At 45.4% G+C, this 20,103-nt stretch overlaps 1 protein-coding gene across 2 annotated transcripts in view; it reads right to left on the bottom strand.

The window, feature by feature from the left end:
- Nucleotides 1–204: 204 nt before the first annotated feature.
- TMEM200B (transmembrane protein 200B) overlaps nt 205–20,103 on the bottom strand; it is a 34,274-nt gene continuing 14,375 nt past the window's right edge. For both annotated transcript variants that reach the window (XM_030217871.1, XM_030217870.1), the window contains one exon: nt 205–1,271. In XM_030217871.1, coding sequence (XP_030073731.1) covers nt 211–1,254 — 1,044 coding nt within the window. In that variant the 5' untranslated portion in view covers nt 1,255–1,271 and the 3' untranslated portion in view covers nt 205–210. The remainder of the gene's footprint in view (nt 1,272–20,103) is intronic.

Below are 20,103 nucleotides of genomic sequence, written 5' to 3'. Positions count from 1 at the left end.
TCTACCGAGTCCTCTGTGTTCTCCAGTCTGGTGTATCCAATGAGACTGATGCGGTCAAGTCTAGGCCAGCTTCTGTTCTTCCGTTCTTCGCCTGATGGCACAGGCTTGTTTCCTCTCCTGCTAAGTTCTACAGATTTACAATGACCAGCAATATTCAGATGGATTTCTGAGCTAAAATGTTTCCTGGTAGATTCTGGGGTCAGGAGCTCTTTAATCGGAGGACTGGTCTGAGGTTTGGCACCCACATTGAGAACCATATGGGATCCACGGAGACCATGCCCACTTGAAGAATATCCACTTTTGGTGTAAGGTTCCAGGATTGGTTAAAATCTCTCCCTTTTCCTTGGGGCGCTCAACTTCCTCATCACTAACAAGTTGAGAAACATCTGCATTGTCAATAAGGCAGTTATTTAGCTTAATGATGGGAAGAGTCAAGGTATTCACTGACGAGTTCACCACTGACTCTGCGTGTGTAAACAAGAGACAGCGGGTTGTTTCACCAAGGTTGCAAGAATCTGACTGGAGGCTACGAAGAGAGACAGATGGCGAGATGCCGTTTTGATGAAGCAGAAGGGCAGTCGTTTGGAGCTTATTTGGAATGGAGGATTCAGCCCATCTCTTTCCTGGGCTTAAGAAGGTCTGGAGGCCTCCAGAAGAGAGATCCATATCATAAGCCCCCTCCTCATGTCTAGCTTTGATATCTGGTGAACTGGTCTTCTGACAGTACATATCCTGTCCATTTTTGCTTGAAGGAAGACCAGTGGCCATGGAATATAAACTTCTCTGGATTAGCAGACGGGTCTCCATGTCTCTGTTCTCATATAGCATGGTGCTGGCACAGATAAAAATAAAGAGCCCCATCCCCATGATGACAGGACCAATCAGTTTAAGTCTGTCATTGTTAGGAGGATTACGAGGAAGGGTTGCCGCCACCGCTTTCACTTCATTCTTTATGTCTTTCGTTCTACTACTGTTCCCTGTCTGGTTGTCAAGTGCTGCGAGTAAATCTTTCCGAGGCCAGTAACCAATGACAGCAATGGTCATACCCATCAGGACAACAAAGACCCCTAGAATCACAAAGGCCCCCGAAGGCGATTTCATTCTGAGCTTCCCCTTGATGGCCACTTCTGTGGCTGTTTTGCGTCTTGATTTCCAGATGTTCCAGACAGAATAGGCACTGGTTTTCATTTGGTTAGATTTGGGCAATTCTTGATTCTTCATGGCCTTCTGTGCTCTGGGGCTTCTGACAGTCATCAAGCTACCAGGACCTCCTGGGGTGAGAAGAGAGGAAAGAGGAAATACAAGACACCTATTAATATACAGCACTCTGGAATGGACAGGGTGGAGTCCAGAATAAATCAAATCAATGTGCTACAAGCAATGCAGCAAAGGTAAAGAGGACAATAACAGCCAAGCTCTTCCCCACCTTGGGCACTTTGAATATAACATACTAACCGATTATAAAAAAAAATAGAATGACAGGGTACTGTTTGTGCCTTTCGTGAGTAGATGACAGCAGAAAAAGACCTGCAGCAGAAAAAGACCTGCACGGTCCATCCAGTCTGCCCAACAAGATAAACTCATATGTGCTACTTTTTGTGTATACCTTACCTTGATTTGTACCTGTCCTTTTCAGGGCACAGACCGTGTAAGTCTGCCCAGCACTATCCCCGCCTCCCAACCATCAGCCCCGCCTCCCACCACCGGCTCTGGCACAGACCGTATAAGTCTGCCCAGCACTATCCCCGCCTCCCGCCACCGGCTCTGCCACCCAATCTCGGCTAAGCTCCTTACGATCCATTACAGGATAAAATTACACACTTAAGAGTTCATAGGCCTACCTCAAGAGTTGTTTAGAATAAAGCCTCCCGTGCCATATTTGTGAATTACATACTAGGGTTGCTCTATATGAAACAAGATAGGAAATTTAAATGATCTTATTTATGGTTTTGAAGTGTATGAAGCGTTTGACTTTGTGCTCCCATCTTTAAGCAGCTTCCCCCTCTAGGTCCTCTTTCACTGTTCCCACGGACTCACTTGGACCCTTGATTTACTTACGATGATGGGGAACCCAGCCATGATCCCCCAATTGCTCTTGCCACCTGGTTCTAGATTTCAAAATGGTGCCCTCGGAACGGAGGCTAATGCCATTGTGCTGTATGGTTTAGACTGCAAAAAGGCAGTAAAGGCAGTGACCTCAGGTCAGCTGGTGTCATGTATTTCTTTTGGTTTGGGAGGGGGAAGGGCGAGGATGGCAGGGAAGACAGCCCACCCTAAGTCGGCTATCTGGCTATGCACTGGTGTAACATATAGACAGATAAGATAGAGTAACAGGAGTTAGAAAGAAGGGTAAATTAACTTAGGGAAAAATTAGTCGGAAAAGGCGAATGAAAATAATCTCAGCTACAGCAGGAGTGGATAAGCAAGTCATCATACAGTATGTGCAGCCGGTGTTGGGTTTTTGTGTACGCGACTAGTTAGTTATGGATGTCTCAGCGTTTACTGCCAGCTGAGTTTTACCACGAGCTAAAAACGCTAGTGCGGCTTTGTAAAAGACCCCTTTGGCTGCTTCTTCCATTAAAGGCCTGGGGCAACCCAATCGAGTATGGCAGGGAAGAAAACATTATCCCATTCATTTTGGAAGTGCCCAATAATACAACAGGTTTGGACAGCATTGATGAGATATATGAGGAATATCCTAGAAATGAGGGTAGTAGGTTCAGCCGAACAAATGTTACTAGATAAACCGGGCACCGTTTGGAGGAGGAATAGGGGACCTGCACTTTTATTCTGTAAAAGTACATAAGTATTGCCATACTGGGAAAGACCAAAGGTCCATCAAGCCCAGCATACTGTTTCCAACAGTGGCCAATCCAGGTCACAAATACCTGGCAGAAAAACAAAGAATAGCAACATTCCATGTAGAACCCCAAAGAGTAGCAAGATTCCAGAATTCTAAAGAATAACAAGATTCCATGCAGAATTTCAAAGTGTAGCAACATTCCATGTAGAACCCCAAAGAGTAGCAAGATTCCATTCAGAAACCCAAGTACATAAGTACATAAGTATTGCCATACTGGGAAAGACCAAACGTCCATCGAGCCCAGCATCCTGTTTCCAACAGTGGCCAATCCAGGTCACAAATACCTGGCAAGATCCCAAAAAAGTACAAAATATTTTATACTGCTTATCCCAGAAATAGTGAATTTTCCCCAAGTCCATTTAATAGCGGTCTATGGACTTTTCCTTTAGGAAGCCGTCCAAACCTTTTTTTTTTAAATGAGCCTTGTGGCATGTAAGTACACATTGCAGAGCTGGACATCTCCTGAACCTCCTGCTTTCTGGCATTGGAGAATCAACTACATTTGTTAAGCTTCTTGGGAGCTCAGGAATGCTAGAGGCTCTCCTAAGTGGAAAAAAAAAAAAGTTCAGGATGGTGTGAGAGCCCTATATTTGCATAGTCTTCACCCACAGGGAGGAAGCCTCTTGTTGAATGTCATGGGATATAGGAGGATGTTTGCATATAAAATGTGAATACATTAGAAGCAGCTTCAACAGAGAAAGATCATAAACTAATCAAAAATGTATTAAGTTAGACCAATAAAAAAGGTATCATCTTATTTTCTTTTCTATGATTTTATTTTATTGATTACCTTTAAAAGTGGCTAACATGGCTACCACATCTCTCTACTCAACATAAGTACATAAGTAGTGCCATACTGGGAAAGACCAAAGGTCCATCTAGCCCAGCATCCTGTCACTGACAGTGGCCAATCCAGGTCAAGGGCACCTGGCACGCTCCCCAAACGTAAAAACATTCCAGACAAGTTATACCTAAAAATGCGGAATTTTTCCAAGTCCATTTAATAGCGGTCTATGGACTTGTCCTTTAGGAATCTATCTAACCCCTTTTTAAACTCCGTCAAGCTAACCGCCCGTACCACGTTCTCCGGCAACGAATTCCAGAGTCTAATTACACGTTGGGTGAAGAAAAATTTTCTCCGATTCGTTTAAATTTACCACACTGTAGCTTCAACTCATGCCCTCTAGTCCTAGTATTTTTGGATAGCGTGAACAGTCGCTTCACATCCACCCGATCCATTCCACTCATTATTTTATACACTTCTATCATATCTCCCCTCAGCCGTCTCTTCTCCAAGCTGAAAAGCCCTAGCCTTCTCAGCCTCTCTTCATAGGAAAGTCGTCCCATCCCCACTATCATTTTCGTCGCCCTTCGCTGTACCTTTTCCAATTCTACTATATCTTTTTTGAGATACGGAGACCAGTACTGAACACAATACTCCAGGTGCGGTCGCACCATGGAGCGATACAACGGCATTATAACATCCGCACACCTGGACTCCATACCCTTCCTAATAACACCCAACATTCTATTTGCTTTCCTAGCCGCAGCAGCACACTGAGCAGAAGGTTTCAGCGTATCATCGACGACGACACCCAGATCCCTTTCTTGATCCGTAACTCCTAACGCGGAACCTTGCAAGACGTAGCTATAATTCGGGTTCCTCTTACCCACATGCATCACTTTGCACTTTGCACAAAGAAGGAGATATTGAGGAATTGGGGTAGGACACTTCTTCATATACTGGAAGGGTGAGTAACATAGTAACATAGTAGATGACAGCAGAAAAAGACCTGCAAGTCCATCCAGTCTGCCCAACAAGATAACTCATATTTGCTGTTTTTTGTGTATACCCTACTTTGATTTGTACCTGTGCTCTTCAGGGCACAGACCATATAAGTCTGCCCAGCACTATCCCCGCCTCCCAACCACCTGCCCCTCCTCCCAACCACCGGCTCTGGCACAGACCGTATAAGTCTGCCCAGCACTATCCCCGCCTCCCAACCACCATCCCTGCCTCCCAACCACCGGCTCTGGCACAGACCGTATAAGTCTGCCCAGCACTATCCCTGCCTCCCAACCACCAGTCCCGCTGCCCACCACCGGCTCTGGCACAGACCGTATAAGTCTGCCCAGCACTATCCTCACCTCCCAACCATCAGCCCTGCCTCCCAACCACCGGCTCTGGCACAGACCGTACAAGTCTGTCCAGCACTATCCCTGCCTCCCAACCACCAGTCCCGCTGCCCACCACCGGCTCTGGCACAGACCGTATAAGTCTGCCCAGCACTATCCCCGCCTCCCAACCACCAGCCCCGCCTCCCGATCTTGACTAAGCTCCCGAGGAGGGGAGATGGGGAAGGGATTGAAAATATAAAGGAAACTATTGAACGACCTGAGAACCTGATGGAGAGATTTGTATTGTTATCAAGCACTCTTTATTCATTCAATAAAAATTGTTTAAATATGAAGGCCTGGGGGGGGGGGGGGGGAAGAGCCCTTCGCCTGCTTCCTGAAGTAGAGACAAGTCCTTCATTAAGCCTTTCTGCGAGTATGTCCAAGAGTAGGCTCATTCATTAAAAGCAGCTCGTCTCTCATACCCTTTCATTCCAGACCGGTTTGCTCGAAACCATTGTGCCAGTGGCTGCAAACCAGTGGAATTTTTCAACACTAAAACAAACATTTTTAAAAGACTTTCCAATAAAAACATGAGGACAATCCTTACAAGGACTTAGAAGCAGAGGGTGAAAGTGACTCATGCTTAAACCACGGGCAGGTTTTAATTTAACAGGAGGAATGGAGAGGTGAGGGAGGTCACAGGCACATTTGGAAACAAGAAATGAAAAACAGCAGAAAACCTGGACAAATATTTGGGGGGGGGGGGGGAAACAAGATACAGAATAGATGAGGGTGAAAATGCTAGTTATTGTCAAATAAAGAAATAATAATAATAATAACAACAACAAGGAAGAGGAAGTCAAGAAAGGAGGAAGTATAGAATAAGGCAGGAGAAAAGTGAATGAATAAAACAGTGTAAGGCAGGACTGATGCAGCATTTCAGATGAGTCAGTTTAGTAACATGGCCGTAATCTGGCTTCACTAAGGTCACAGAGTGTCAGCAAAATCACAGGGACTCAAAGCCCTATAACTGAAGCTTCATATCCCACCAGAGCCATAATTCCTCCCCCAGGCATATCATGGAAGGCACCAGGCCTGCAACTACCTCCAGGGTACATGGGGTAGTGATGAAAATATTTGACCAGGATAAAAATTCATCAAATAAGCTAAGGGAGTTATGGTCTTTATCCGTGGCCATATTCTATGTACATGAGCTTTTTAGACCTGGACTTGTCCACAGTCTGGTTTCTCCAGGTCTAAGTTAGCGACCTGAAGCCAGACCGTAGGTGTTCCCTTCCCCCTCACCCAGACATCAACTAAGATAAACCTGTATACAACAGAAGCCACACGTGGAGTTCTCCGTTACTCATATTAATTATGATTAGTGGGGGTCCTCCAGGACAGGGTTTGCAACCACTGAACGAAGACCACTCTCACCCCTGCCCCAAGCCAGGAAAAGAAACAGCCCTTGAGTTTGCAGGACTGCCCCAAAGCTGGAAACTCTTTTCTTCAGGATTTGTGATTGATTAAGTTTCAAGCCCTTGGTGGTTCTGTGAAACCAACACAAACTCCTATAAATAGAAGCAGGGGCAGCCATGTGACTCACCCCCACCCCAACCTTCTCCAAAAGTAATACTGTCTACATGGGAATAGAGCACAGACTCAAGGGGAAAAACAAAAACCCTGCCTGTGCTGACCTGCTGCTCCGGCAAAGCATTCCCATGGAAATGTATGAATAGCATGTCATATTTTAAAATCTTAGTGCCAACATGTTACCACTTTAGGGTATTTCTTGGAAAAGGCTTTACATGCAATAAATAAAAGTCCACAGATGCCCTGGGATAAAATCCTGGACTTCTCAGCCTGCCCCTGCTCAGACGAAGTCATCTGGCAAATCTAATATAAGTGTCTCATTTGTGTAAGGGTTACTGTGCTTGTATTGACCAAAGATGGAAACTGGTCCCATTCAGATTAGTAATTGCGAGAGAGCATCGGAGGAAGGCATTTCTCCCACCTCGGGAGATCAGAAAACGCCTGTGCATTGAGAACACGGGAACCTGGTCTAATTGTTTTGTTAACTCAGGGCATTGCTCTTCTGTCTGTCTAACTTTAAACTGGCCCCTTGTTCTCAAAGGGAGGAGTGGCCTAGTGGTTAGGGTGGTGGACTTTGGTCCTGGGGAACTGAGGAACTGAGTTCAATTCCCTGCACAGGCAGCTCCTTGTGACTCTGGGCAAGTCACTTAACCCTCCATTGCCCCATGTAAGCCGCATTGAGCCTGCCATGAGTGGGAAAGCGCGGGGTACAAATGTAACAAAAATAAAATAGATACTATTGGAGATTCTACATGGAATGTTGCTACTATTGAGATTCTGTTGCTACTATTGGAGATTCTACATGGAATGTTGCTATTCCACTAGCAACATTCCATGTAGAAGGCTGCGCAGGCTTCTGTTTCTGTGAGTCTGATGTCCTGCACGTACGTGCAGGACGTCAGACTTACAGAAGCAGAAGCCTGCGCGGCCACATTGGTGATCTGCAAGGGCCGACTTCTACATGGAATGATGCTAGCAACATTCCATGTAGAATCTCAAATAGTAGCAACAGTGGAGGAGTGGCCTAGTGGTTAGGGTGGTGGACTTTGGTCCTGGGGAACTGAGGAACTGAGTTCAATTCCCTGCACAGGCAGCTCCTTGTGACTCTGGGCAAGTCACTTAACCCTCCATTGCCCCATGTAAGCCGCATTGAGCCTGCCATGAGTGGGAAAGCGCGGGGTACAAATGTAACAAAAATAAAATAGATACTATTGGAGATTCTACATGGAATGTTGCTACTATTGAGATTCTGTTGCTACTATTGGAGATTCTACATGGAATGTTGCTATTCCACTAGCAACATTCCATGTAGAAGGCTGCGCAGGCTTCTGTTTCTGTGAGTCTGATGTCCTGCACGTACGTGCAGGACGTCAGACTTACAGAAGCAGAAGCCTGCGCGGCCACATTGGTGATCTGCAAGGGCCGACTTCTACATGGAATGATGCTAGCAACATTCCATGTAGAATCTCAAATAGTAGCAACAGTGGAGGAGTGGCCTAGTGGTTAGGGTGGTGGACTTTGGAACTGAGGAACTGAGTTCAATTCCCACTTCAGGCACAGGCAGCTCCTTGTGACTCTGGGCAAATCACTTAACCCTCCATTGCCCCATGTAAGCCGCATTGAGCCTGCCATGAGTGGGAAACCACAGGGTACAAATATAACAAAAAAAAAAACAAAAAAAAAAAAAGGTGAAAACCAGAACAAGACATTTTTTTTAACTTGATTTTTTTTATCTGTTAAACAGGCATCATCAAACAGATCTGGTGGTAAACTCATTCCAGTTTTCATGAAGTCATGAAAGATCACATCTCTCCCAATAAAATCTGCTAGGTTTCTGTGCTGGCCACTGTGGAGTAAATGCTGAAAAGGTCACCAAAATGTAGGCGTTGAAATGGGAATGACGAATGGGGGAGGGGGGTGGTTATCAAATTCCAAAACACATATCTGCACTATGATTTTGTAGATTGTGCTCAGTCTCCCAGTCAAACTCTTCCTTAATAAACGCTAATTGAAGAAATTGAGGATAAATGATTCTCATGGGATGGAAAGGCAGTAGTAGGTCCACATATCCTCAGGTGTGGGAAATGCGCAAACACTTAAAATGTACTCCAGAATTGGCCAGCCTCTGAATAAGGAAACGTAGGTGTGCCGTGTAACAATATAAGAATTTTACGCGCAACAAAAGTCAGGAGTGATTTTAATTTTTGCAGCCGACTCCAGGGCAAATAACCTTGAGGGCAGTACCCTGCTGCTTGCTTGATCTGACTCTTGCTCCTGGGTGCCTAGATTATCGCGTTAACTCTGCTCTGCCAGCCATGGGTCCTTCTTACTGCCATGTCCCCTCACGCCTATGCGGAAATAGGAGTAGCAGCCTAGTGGTTAGAGCACCGGGGTCTTGCAATCCAGAGGTGGCCAGTTCAAACCTCACTGCTGCTCCTTGTGATCTTGGGAAGTCACTTAACCCTCCATTGCCTCAAGTACAAACTTAGATTGTGAGCCCTCCTGGGACAGAGAAATATCCAGAGTACCTGAATGTAACTCACCTTGAGCTACCACTGAAAAAGGTGTGAGCAAAATCTAAATAAATATTTGAGATTCTACATGGAATGTTGCTACTATCTGAGGTTCTACATGGAATGTTGGTATTATTTGAGATTCTGTTGCTACTATTTGAGATTCTACATGGAATGTTGCCAGTGGAGGAGTGGCCTAGTGGTTAGAGCACCGGTCTTGCAATCCAGAGGTGGCCGGTTGAAATCCCGCTGCTGCTCCTTGTGATCTTGGGCAAGTCACTTAACCCTCCATTGCCTCAGGTACAAACTTAGATTGTGAGCCCTCCTGGGACAGAGAAATATCCAGAGTACCTGAATGTAACTCACCTTGAGCTACCACTGAAAAAGGTGTGAGCAAAATCTAAATAAATAAACTACAAACATGTATGCAGTGCTACAAAGTACACACAGCACTGTGTCTTATGCTTACAGCTATAGAATGAGTCAGAACCAGGCAGCTGGGTGGTTCATGGTCCCACAACTTAGGAACCAGATAGGTCCTTAGTGGATCCAAGAGGGGTACCGGGATGCCAGGAAGATGTTCCCAGCAATATAGATGGCTAGAACACCAGGCAGTTGAATGGATTCATGTTGACACGTTTGTTTCAAGCTGTCTCTCAGGTGAAGAAGTGTTGAAGTTTTATTGAAAAGTGTTATTCATTTGTGCATAGGAGCCAGCCCTGTGGGTGTTTTGAGCACCTCCAATATTAAAAAATCTGCTTGACAGTGTCCAGGGAAGAAAAGTTGGAGGAACCTATGCATTTGTGAAAAGGAAAATTCCTGAAATCTTGAGCAGCCTTGTGAGCTTGGGCAAGTCGTTTCACCCACCTTTGTCTCAGGTATATACTGATTGTAAGCATGGGAGCAACTTTTCAAAATGATTGGAGGGACTAAACTCAGAACAAATTGCCCCTTATTGGACACAGTGAAGGAGTTTGCTCAATATTGGGGGTGCTCAAGCACCCAAAGAACAGGCTCCATGATTGTAAACAGGACCGTCTCATGGGCTGTATGAGCAGAGCATTCTTATTGCAATAATTACATTTGAGCAACACTAGAGGGGCAGTCACAAGACTCAAATCTAAATCATAAATTACCTCTGCAGAGGTAAGAACCGGAAACCTGAGCATTTAGGTCTTCCTCTGGGAGATCAGAAAATGTCAGGTCAAACTTCTTAGTCAGGTCTGGATTTATCTTATGTAAACATACCTAGAAACACAGCAGATAAATACCATATAATCTATCTAGTCTTCCTTAGAGATCCTCTATAATTGTCCCATGTTGCTTGAAATCAGATACAGTCCTCATTCTCCACCAACTCCACTGGAAGTCTCTTCCGTGCATCCATCATTTCTTTTGTAAAGATATATTTCCTTAGATTACTTGAGTTCTCTTGGAAATGACAACAGTTCCTGTACTACACTGGGATATAAACAAACAAGTGGGGAAAGCAGGCAGTGCATGTCTCGTGGAATTATTTTTTGTGTGTGTGTGTGTGTGTGCATACACACACATTTCATGTTTATCTATTTTGTGCAAGTGTGTGTATGTGTCTCTATATTGTGGCATGTCTGTGTGTGTTAATATGTATGAACGTGTGTCTGTGTGTCAGTGCATGTATTTTTATATGTTGGCCGGGCATCCTTGCATGGGTGTACATGAATGCTTGCATGTGTGTCTGTACATACGTATTTACATCTGTGTTGGTTCTCTATGTATCTGATCGGGAGAGGAGATGACGGGGGAGGGCTGGTTGAAAGGTTCAGTTCCATTATTGCTATGTTACTGCAATCAGTGTTTTGTACGTTGTAATTGCTGTAATTGCTTTTCTCATTTATTCTGTAGTATGTTTTTTTGCGTGTGTTTGATTTTCTCCTCACTTCTTTGCAACTAGGAATCATTTTTGCTTATGGTAACATTTTCCATTCCAAAATACGAGACAGGAAAAATCCTCTACGATGACGAAACGCGGAAGGCAAGAGTAGAGGCTGACCAAAGACGAATCACCACTGGAGATATACGAATCCAACAGTCTTTATTGTTATACTAAAAAGAAGGTCCAATGAAGACTGTTTGGATTCATATATCTCCAGTGGTGATTCGTCTTTGGTCAGCCTCTACTCTTGCCTTCAACGTTTTCCATTCCAGCACGGACGCTGTTGTTGTGCGAGTTTCGCCAATTTATTCGGAGGAGGAATATATTATACAAAATTTCGGAAAGAATTTGTCTATTGAAGCCTCCTTTGTCATTGGTGTGACCCCTGACGCAGGTGCGGCAGCACCGAAACACGGCCCGTGTCGGGTCTCTCTTCAATCAAAGTTCACCATTAAAGGATTATTTTAATGAAAAAAACTGTGTTCCTTCCCGTTTTTAAAGGCCCTTTGTGCTCTTTCTTTTTGTTTTGCCATGCCTAAGAACAGCACTAGCCAGGCAATTGCCATGTGATGCAACATCTAATATAGGAGTTCTCAACAACCCAGTGCTTGGGACGCACCAAACCAGTCAGGTTTTCAAGGATACCCACAAATGAATATGCATGAGATAGATCTGCATACAATACAGGTGGTGTATGCAAATTTATCTCATACATATTCATTGCAGTATAATATGCTGCATTACAAAATCTTTTATTGTTTATTATCATTTACTGCATACAAAACATCCTAGTTTAACATCATCTTTCTTCCACATGTGCAGTCATACGCACTCATTGAGTGCGGTGCGTATGACTGCACATGTGGAAGAAAGAAGATGTTAAACTAAGTACATAAGTACATAAGTAATGCCATACTGGGAAAAGACAAAGGGTCCATCGAGCCCAGCATCTTGTCCACGACAGCGGCCAATCCAGGCCAAGGGCACCTGGCAAGCTTCCCAAACGTACAAACATTCTATACAATCAAGCCATTGTGACATCACTAATGAGGTTCGCTCTTATTGATGGAATGAGCCACTATGACATCACAATAGGTTAAATCACTGCTCTATGTAATAAAAGTGAGACAAGTAGAGGACATAAGTACATAAGTAATGCCACACTGGGAAAAGACCAAGGGTCCATCGAGCCCAGCATCCTGTCCACGACAGCGGCCAATCCAGGCCAAGGGCACCTGGCAAGCTTCCCAAACGTACAAACATTCTATACAATCAAGCCATTGTGACATCACTAATGAGGTTGGCTCTTATTGGTGGAATGAGCCACTATGACATCACAATAGGTTAAATCACTGCTCTATGTAATAAAAGTGAGCCAAGTAGAGGACATAAGTACATAAGTAATGCCACACTGGGAAAAGACCAAGGGTCCATCGAGCCCAGCATCCTGTCCACGACAGCGGCCAATCCAGGCCAAGGGCACCTGGCAAGCTTCCCAAACGTACAAACATTCTATACATGTTATTCCTGGGATTTGGGATTTTTCCAAGTCCGTTTAGTAGCGGTTTATGGACTTGTCCTTTAGGAAACCATCCAACCCCTTTTTAAACTCTGCTAAGCTAACCGCCTTCACCACATTTTCCGGCAATGAACTAGGATGTTTTGTATGCAGTAAATGATAATCTAATATAATAAAACGCACCGTGAACGTTCTAATGAGGACAACGTTCTATGAAGCCATCTGACGTCACTCCCAGGCTGAGGCTGAAGGGTTCGTGGATTCGTGGTGTGAAGCCTCCCTTCAAGCCAGCCAGCCAGCCGTCTCTGCCCCGCCCTCGCGACAAAACAAACAAATCCGGAAGCGAAACGTCAGGGAAGGAGGCGGCGCTCCCAACGTCTAGCCTTCCCTTCGCTGTGTTCCGCCTTCAAAATAAGGCGGAACACAGCGAAGGGAAAGCTAGACGTCGGGAGCGCCGCCTCCTTCCCTGACGCTTCGCTGCCGGAAACGCCACGGAGGTAAATTGAAAAAGAAGAAAAAAAAAAAAAAAAACGATGCATGGATGCGAAGGGGGGGGGGACATGGATGCGAAGGGGGGGAGGAGAAGAGGGCGGGCCAGGCTGGGACATGGGATAGAGAGGAGCATGGATGCGAGGGGGGGGGGTCATGGAAGGGAGAGAGGGGACTTGCTGGAAAAGGATGAATGGAGGCGGCAGGGGACAGAGGAGCATGGATGGGCATGGATTGCGAGGGCAGGGCTCAGGGAGAGAGGGGAATTGCTGGAAATGGATGAATGGAGGGGGCAGGGGACAGAGGAGCATGGATGGCCATGGATTGGGAGGGCAGGACTCAGGGAGAGAGGGAAATTGCTGGCTAGGGATGAATAGAGGGGACAGATGGGCATGGATGGATATGGATTGCAGGGCAGGCCTCAGGGAGAGAGGGCAATTGCTGAATAGGGATGAATGGAGGGGCCAGGTGACAAAGGAGCATGGATGGGCATGGATTGGAAGGGCAGGACTCAGGGAGAGGGGAAATGCTGGATAGGGATGAATGGAGGGAACAGATGGGCATGGATGGATATGGATTGCAGTGCAGGCCTCAGGCAGAGAGGGAAAATGCTGGATAGGGATGAATGGAGGGGGCAGGTGACAGAGAAACATGGATGGCCATGGATTGGGAGGGCAGGGCTCAGGGAGAGAGGGGAATTGCTGGAAAGGGATGAATGGAGGGGGCAGGGGACAGAGGAGCATGGATGGGCATTGATTGGGAGGGCAGGGCTCAGGGAGAGAGGGGAATTGCTGGAAAAGGATGAATGGAGGGGCCAGGGGACAGATGGCCATGGATTGGGAGGGCACGGCTCACACTCTCTCTCTGATATACAATGTCTTTCTGACTCTCACTCTCACACACTCTGTCTCACACTGTATCACATTCACTCTCTATGTGCCACACAGTCACTCACACACTCGCTTGGTCTCATACACTCAAACAGAGAATCTGTGTCTCACACACACTCTCTCTCTCGCCCACACACACACACTCTCTCTCACACTGTGTCTCACATACACACTTGCACACACTCTCATTCTCACACACACACTCTCTCACAAACACACTCACACCCAGACTCACTCTCTCTCTCACACTCACACTTTCACTCTGACTCTCAAACAGTCACTCTCACATACACTCTCCCAAACATACACACTCCGAGGAAAACCTTGCTAGCGCCCGTTTCATTTGTGTCAGAAACGGGCCTTTTTTACTAGTAAACAATAAAAGATTTTGTAATGCAGCATAACTGATTAGCCTGCTTATTTTCGAAAGAGAAAAACGCCTATAGTGCAACCTAAATCGGGAGATAGACGTTTTTCTCGCAAAGGCGCCCAAATCGGTATAATCGAAAGCCGATTTTGGGCGTTTCCAACTGCACTCCGTTGCGGAAACGAATAAAGTTGACAGAGGCGTGACTGGGGCGTGGTTATCAGCCAAGGAGAGATGAGCATCTTTAGCTGATAATGGAAAAAAAAAAGGCGTTTTTACCGCGATTTTGGGTCACTTTTTTTTTTACCCTTTTTTTTCACAAACAAGTCCCAAAAAAGTGCTCCAACTGCCCAGATGACCACTGGAGGGAATCGGGGATGACCTCCCCGGACTCCCCCAGTGGTCACTAACCCCCTCCCACCAAAAAACCCCCACTTTACAAACTTTTTTTCCAGCCTGTATGCCAGCCTCAAGTGCAGTACCCACCTCCATGACAGCAGAATGTGTTCGATCCTCTCACAGCCTTTCCCTGGGTCAGATGTGGCTCTCGGGTGCACTACAGGGTCACATCAGCATTGCATTGTGGTGGGTGTAGGGTATTGGGCTCCGTGATTTCATTAGCTTGTGTTACAGTCTCACGATGTTGGTAGTTGGTAGGCTCTTCTCCCATGGTGCTTTTCCCCCTGCCTACTGGGCCAGAGTGTGCCCTGTTGTGTTTCCTGTTTTAGTCCATGCGGTAGTGGCCATTTTTGTAAGCTTTTTGTAAGCCAGTTTTAGTTCCCTTTCCTGTGTTAGCCACGTTACAGAACTTAGTTCTTCCCTTGAATGAGGCTGAAAAAAGGCATTGTACAGCATTCTGCCAGCTCTGACCTACTGCTCATCTCAGTACCAGGGAGACTCGTTGCCAATGGGCCACAACCTCTGATCTGCAGTTAACTGTGAGTAAACGCGGTTATTCCAATAAAGGACGTTTTCGGAGAGATTAGTCTTCAGGTGTCAACTGGTGTGCCAATGTTATACAGCAGCAACAAGTCCTAGAGGCCTGCGTGTATGCAGGTCCCTGGAGCACTTTTAGTGGGTACCGTCGTGCACTTCAGCCAGGTGGCCCCAGGTCCATCCCCCCCACACCTGTAACACTTGTGCTGGTAAATGGGAGGCCTCCAAAACCCACTGTACACACATGTAGGTGCCCCCTTCACCCCTAAGAGCTATGGTAGTGTTGTACATTTGTGGGTAGTGGGTTTTGGGGGAGGGGGGTTGGGAGCGCAGCACCCGTGGTAAGGGAGCTATGCATGTGGGAGCTTTTTCTGAAGTCCACCGCACTGACCTAGGGTGCCCAGTTGGTGTCCTGGCATATCAGGGGGACCAGTGTACTACCAATCCTGGCCCCTCCCACGACCAAATGGCTTGGATTAGGACGTTTTTGAGCTGGGCGTTTTTAGTTTCCATTATCGCTTAAAAAAAAAAAACGCCCAGCTCAAAAACGTCCATTTTTTCGAAAATACGGTTCGGCCCGCCCCTTCACGGACCCGTTCTCTGAGATAAACGCCCATGGAGATAGGCGTTTCCGTTCGATTATGCCCCTCTAGGTTATTTATACTGCTAGTATAGTTAATACAGTTATTCAGTCAAATCTAGTCCAGTATAGTAAGGTTGTTAATACATATTCTTTGGGGCTAGCTTGAAAAGCAGACTGGCTTGGTGTTTTCCGAGGACTGGGTTGAGAACCCCCATTTAAACTATATCTTGGGAAAAAAAAACTACCAAATTTACATTGTGGCTATGTACCCACCTCATGAAGAAATGGGGCATTATAGTAGCTCCCTTCAAGATAAAGGTTTTATTTTCACCCGCCATAAGTGAGCACAGGAGTGGCCTAGTGGTTAGGGTGGTGGACTTTGGTCCTGGGGAATTGAGTTCAATTCCCACTTCAGGCACAGGCAGCTCCTTGTGACTCTGGGCAAGTCACTTAACCCTCCATTGCCCCATGTAAGCCGCATTGAGCCTGCCATGAGTGGGAAAGCGCAGGGTACAAATGTAACAAAAAAAAATAGATGCTATTGGAGATTGTACATGGAATGTTGCTATTCCACTAGCAACATTCCATGTAGAAGGCTGCGCAGGCTTCTGTTTCTGTGAGTCTGACATCTTGCACGTACCGTCCTGGTCAGACTCACAGAAGCAGAAGCCTGCGCGGCCACATTGGTGATCTGCAAGGGCCGACTTCGCTAGTGGAATAGCAACATTCCATGTAGAATCTCAAATAGTAGCAACAGTGGAGGAGTGGCCTAGTGGTTAGGGTGGTGGACTTTGGTCCTGGGGAACTGAGTTCGATTCCCACTTCAGGCACAGGCAGCTCCTGGTGACTCTGGGCAAGTCACTTAACCCTCCATTGCCCCAGGTACAAATAAGTACCTGTACATAATATGTAAGCCGCACTGAGCCTGCCATGAGTGGGAAAGCGTGGGATACAAATGTAACAAAAAAAATTTCTCTAAATCAGATATGTAAAGTTTCCAATTTCCCCCTACAATTTTATTTTGTGAAGTTATGGAAATAAAAATGGAAATTTCCAATCTCTCTTAGGAATTCTTTTCTATCAAAAAAGGAACTGCAAAAATAAATCCTGTCGGTCATGGTCTTCCAGTGACATGAATAACATTTTAAACCAATCTAACACTCCTTAAGCAACTGTGTTATACTGCTTTGGCTGCGAACGTAAGAGGCATCACAGTGACATCTGTTATCTCATCAGACATGGATAGCAGTGAACTTTAATAAATGCACAGACACACATAGATCTCTCTATTGTTTGTGCCATATATTACAAGGCACAAATGCTTCGCACGACGACCATTTAACAAAATCTCCAGAAATAATCGCACCCAGTACTGTGCACTTGGACATCATTCAACAGCAGTGCTACTAGGGATGGAAGTCAAAGATCACTAACTCGTGAACTGGTCCGATATTTAATTTATAACTGAGGATACAGTGTTTCTAACAGTGCCCAAGTTCCCACTTAGCTGCACTCAACAAAAATAAATCTAAGCGAATAAAAATCTTGTGGCAGGTTATCAGGCATGTAATGTAAAGACACAGCAGGAGAGAACTGGTATAGTACAGGGAGATACTTAAAAAGAGTACGAACCCCTGGATTCTCTAAATGGCATCCAAATTTGGGCACACTACTGTGATGCGCACTCAACTTAATTGCTTAACGAGCCATCAACTATCAAAAATTTGGGGCTAATAAATTAATTATTGATGTTTATTGGCAGCAATTAGGATTTGTGCAGGCATCTGGTTATGTGTAATTCTATAACACTGGGTACCCAAATCCCATAGTGCATAATCCAGAGGATGTGGCCATAGGAGGGGTAGTCCAAGAAATTGCATGCGTCGTTGCAGAATACTGGCTCAGTGAACCAGCATTAAATCCAGCGTCCAAAATTAGGGCATGGAAATTGGTGCTAAGAACGATTCTATAAAGAACGCATACCCTTCATGGAATTGTGCTTAGTGCCAATCTTTCAGCACAAATTATAGAATCCAGCCCAAAGTGTCTGGCACTTCTCTGTATTTATTTTACCTATACAACACAGCCGAAGAGTGAACTCAGGCAGAAAGAGAATGTGGTAAAGGCGGTTAGCTTAGCGGGGTTTAAAAAAGGTTTGGACAGCTTCCTAAAGGAAAAGTCCATAGACCATTATTAAAATGACTTGGGGAAAATCCACTATTTCTGGGATAAGCAGCATAAAATGAATTGAACTTTTTCGGGATCTTGCCAGGGTATTTGTGACCTGGATTGGTCACTGTTGGAAACAGGATGCTGGGCTTGATGGACCTTTGGTCTGTCCCAGTATGAAAATACTTATGTACTTGGGATTCTGAATGGAATCTTGCTCCTCTTTGGGGTTTTACATGGAATGTTGCTACACTTTGAAATTCTGCATGGAATCTTGTTATTCTTTAGAATTCTAGAATCTTGCTACTCTTTGGGGTTCTGCATGGAATGTTGCTATTCTTTGTTTTTCTGCCAGGTACTTGTGGCCTGGATTGGCCACTGTTGGAAACAGGATGCTGGGCTTGATGGACCTTTGGTCTGTCCCAGTTAATGTGTGTGTGTTAATGTGTGTGTGTGTCTACTTAGTGGTGGCCCTAGCATTAGGCCAACTAAGGCCAGGGCCTCAGGCAGCACTCTTTTGAGGCGGCATGGTCCCCTGCCCTTCCTTCCCCAACCCCCTTCCCTGAATTTACCTTTTCTTTTTTTTTTTTTTTAATGCAGCAGCAGTGATTCCCATAGGGTGCCCTGCGGCCCGCCTCCAAGGAAACAGGAAATTATGTCAGAGAAGCAGGCCACCCACAGTAGAGAGAAGGGGCCAGAACCAGGGCAGCCTATGGGAATCGCTGCCACCTTTTGCAAAACAAGAAAAGGTGGGGGGGGGGTGAGGAAGGAAGGGGGATATGTCAGACCGTGGCTTGGGGGGGGGGGGAGGGAGTGGTGGCAGAGGAGCCAGGGCAGCAGATTGTCTTGGGCTGCCCCTGCCCACCTTTATGAAGAAATTCACCCAGGTACAGCTTGACATCAAATTTACAAATTTGGAGATGGCAAATTGAATCCTAGTAATAGGACCAATATGATACAGTATCAGAAATATAAACATTTAACAGCACTGTAAAATTCTACAGACAGACAGACATACACACAGGTGCATACACATTGATGGTGCAGAGGGTCACCAGATGGAAGGATCCCTAGTCACTCCTGTTCCTTCCCAGCTTTGAGCTGGTCTTATTTTTCCTAGGAATAATGCAGCTTGAGAAATTCAACACAAGCTGTTACTCAATTTACATAGGTCTCCTTTTATGGTAGCGAAGCTTCCTAATAAGGAGCCGATAATGTTTTGCATCTCATTATCATGTAGTCCCTGATGCCTTAGTCTAACATTCCTTATACAAAGATATATATACACTCGATTCAATCCAAATTACGAATAGGATAGAGCACGGTGAACACACTCAGACTATCCGGTTTGATTGATGGATAATACTAGTTTTATGCACCCTATTAAAAAAACGTTTCTCAACTTTATGCATTTTTGGTGTATTAGAAAAAGCTTCTTGCTATTTCCTATTGGTTTACTCTGGTACCTACTTTAAAGGGATTAACTGCATTAAAAAAAGAGGATAGTGGTTCGTTTTGGGATTATTTTTTTTCTACAACATAAGAGTTTAATTTATTTTGCTGTAACTCGTCAAAGCGCCAGCTCCGGCGAAAGGAGCAGGGGGGGGGGGGGGGGGAAGAAAAAGTTTCCCGAGACCTGTTGCTCGTTTCTGCGCTCTACGGGCGGCGCAACGCGCAATAAATAAATAACCGCAAAAAGCTCAAAAAATGGTAAAAACGATCGGATCTCCGACTCTGCGACGAGCAGAATCGAAATCAGAAGCGCATCCTCGAAAGCGTTTGTGACCCTGTGTGAAAGGCAAAAAGACGCGCAATCAATCTGCCCTGATCTCAAAGATATGTTGGGTCCGTCGATATTCAAAAGTTCAAGTCCAGTATCGAACGACACTTACAGAAAAGAGAACGAGCAAGAAACAAAACCCCTAAATCCTCCCAGGGCTAAAAGCTTGTAGTAGTGGAAGGAAGCATGAATTTATTGTTAGTGTGTAAAGGGTTTTCTTCCACTGTGTCTGTGCTGATGAAAATATTCGGTATGCATGAGCCACTAGATGTGCCCTTTGCTAAACATCTCTCCTCCGGTACTTCTACAGAAAAAAAAAATCTGCAAATTAAAGCGAATTGTGGAGGAGCTGTATAATGGTCATCATG

This window comes from Microcaecilia unicolor, chromosome 11 (genome assembly GCF_901765095.1).
Source record: "Microcaecilia unicolor chromosome 11, aMicUni1.1, whole genome shotgun sequence".
Lineage (NCBI taxonomy): Eukaryota > Metazoa > Chordata > Amphibia > Gymnophiona > Siphonopidae > Microcaecilia > Microcaecilia unicolor.
The sequence above is the reverse complement of the archived record's forward strand: the minus strand, read 5'-3'. Positions and strand labels throughout refer to the sequence as shown.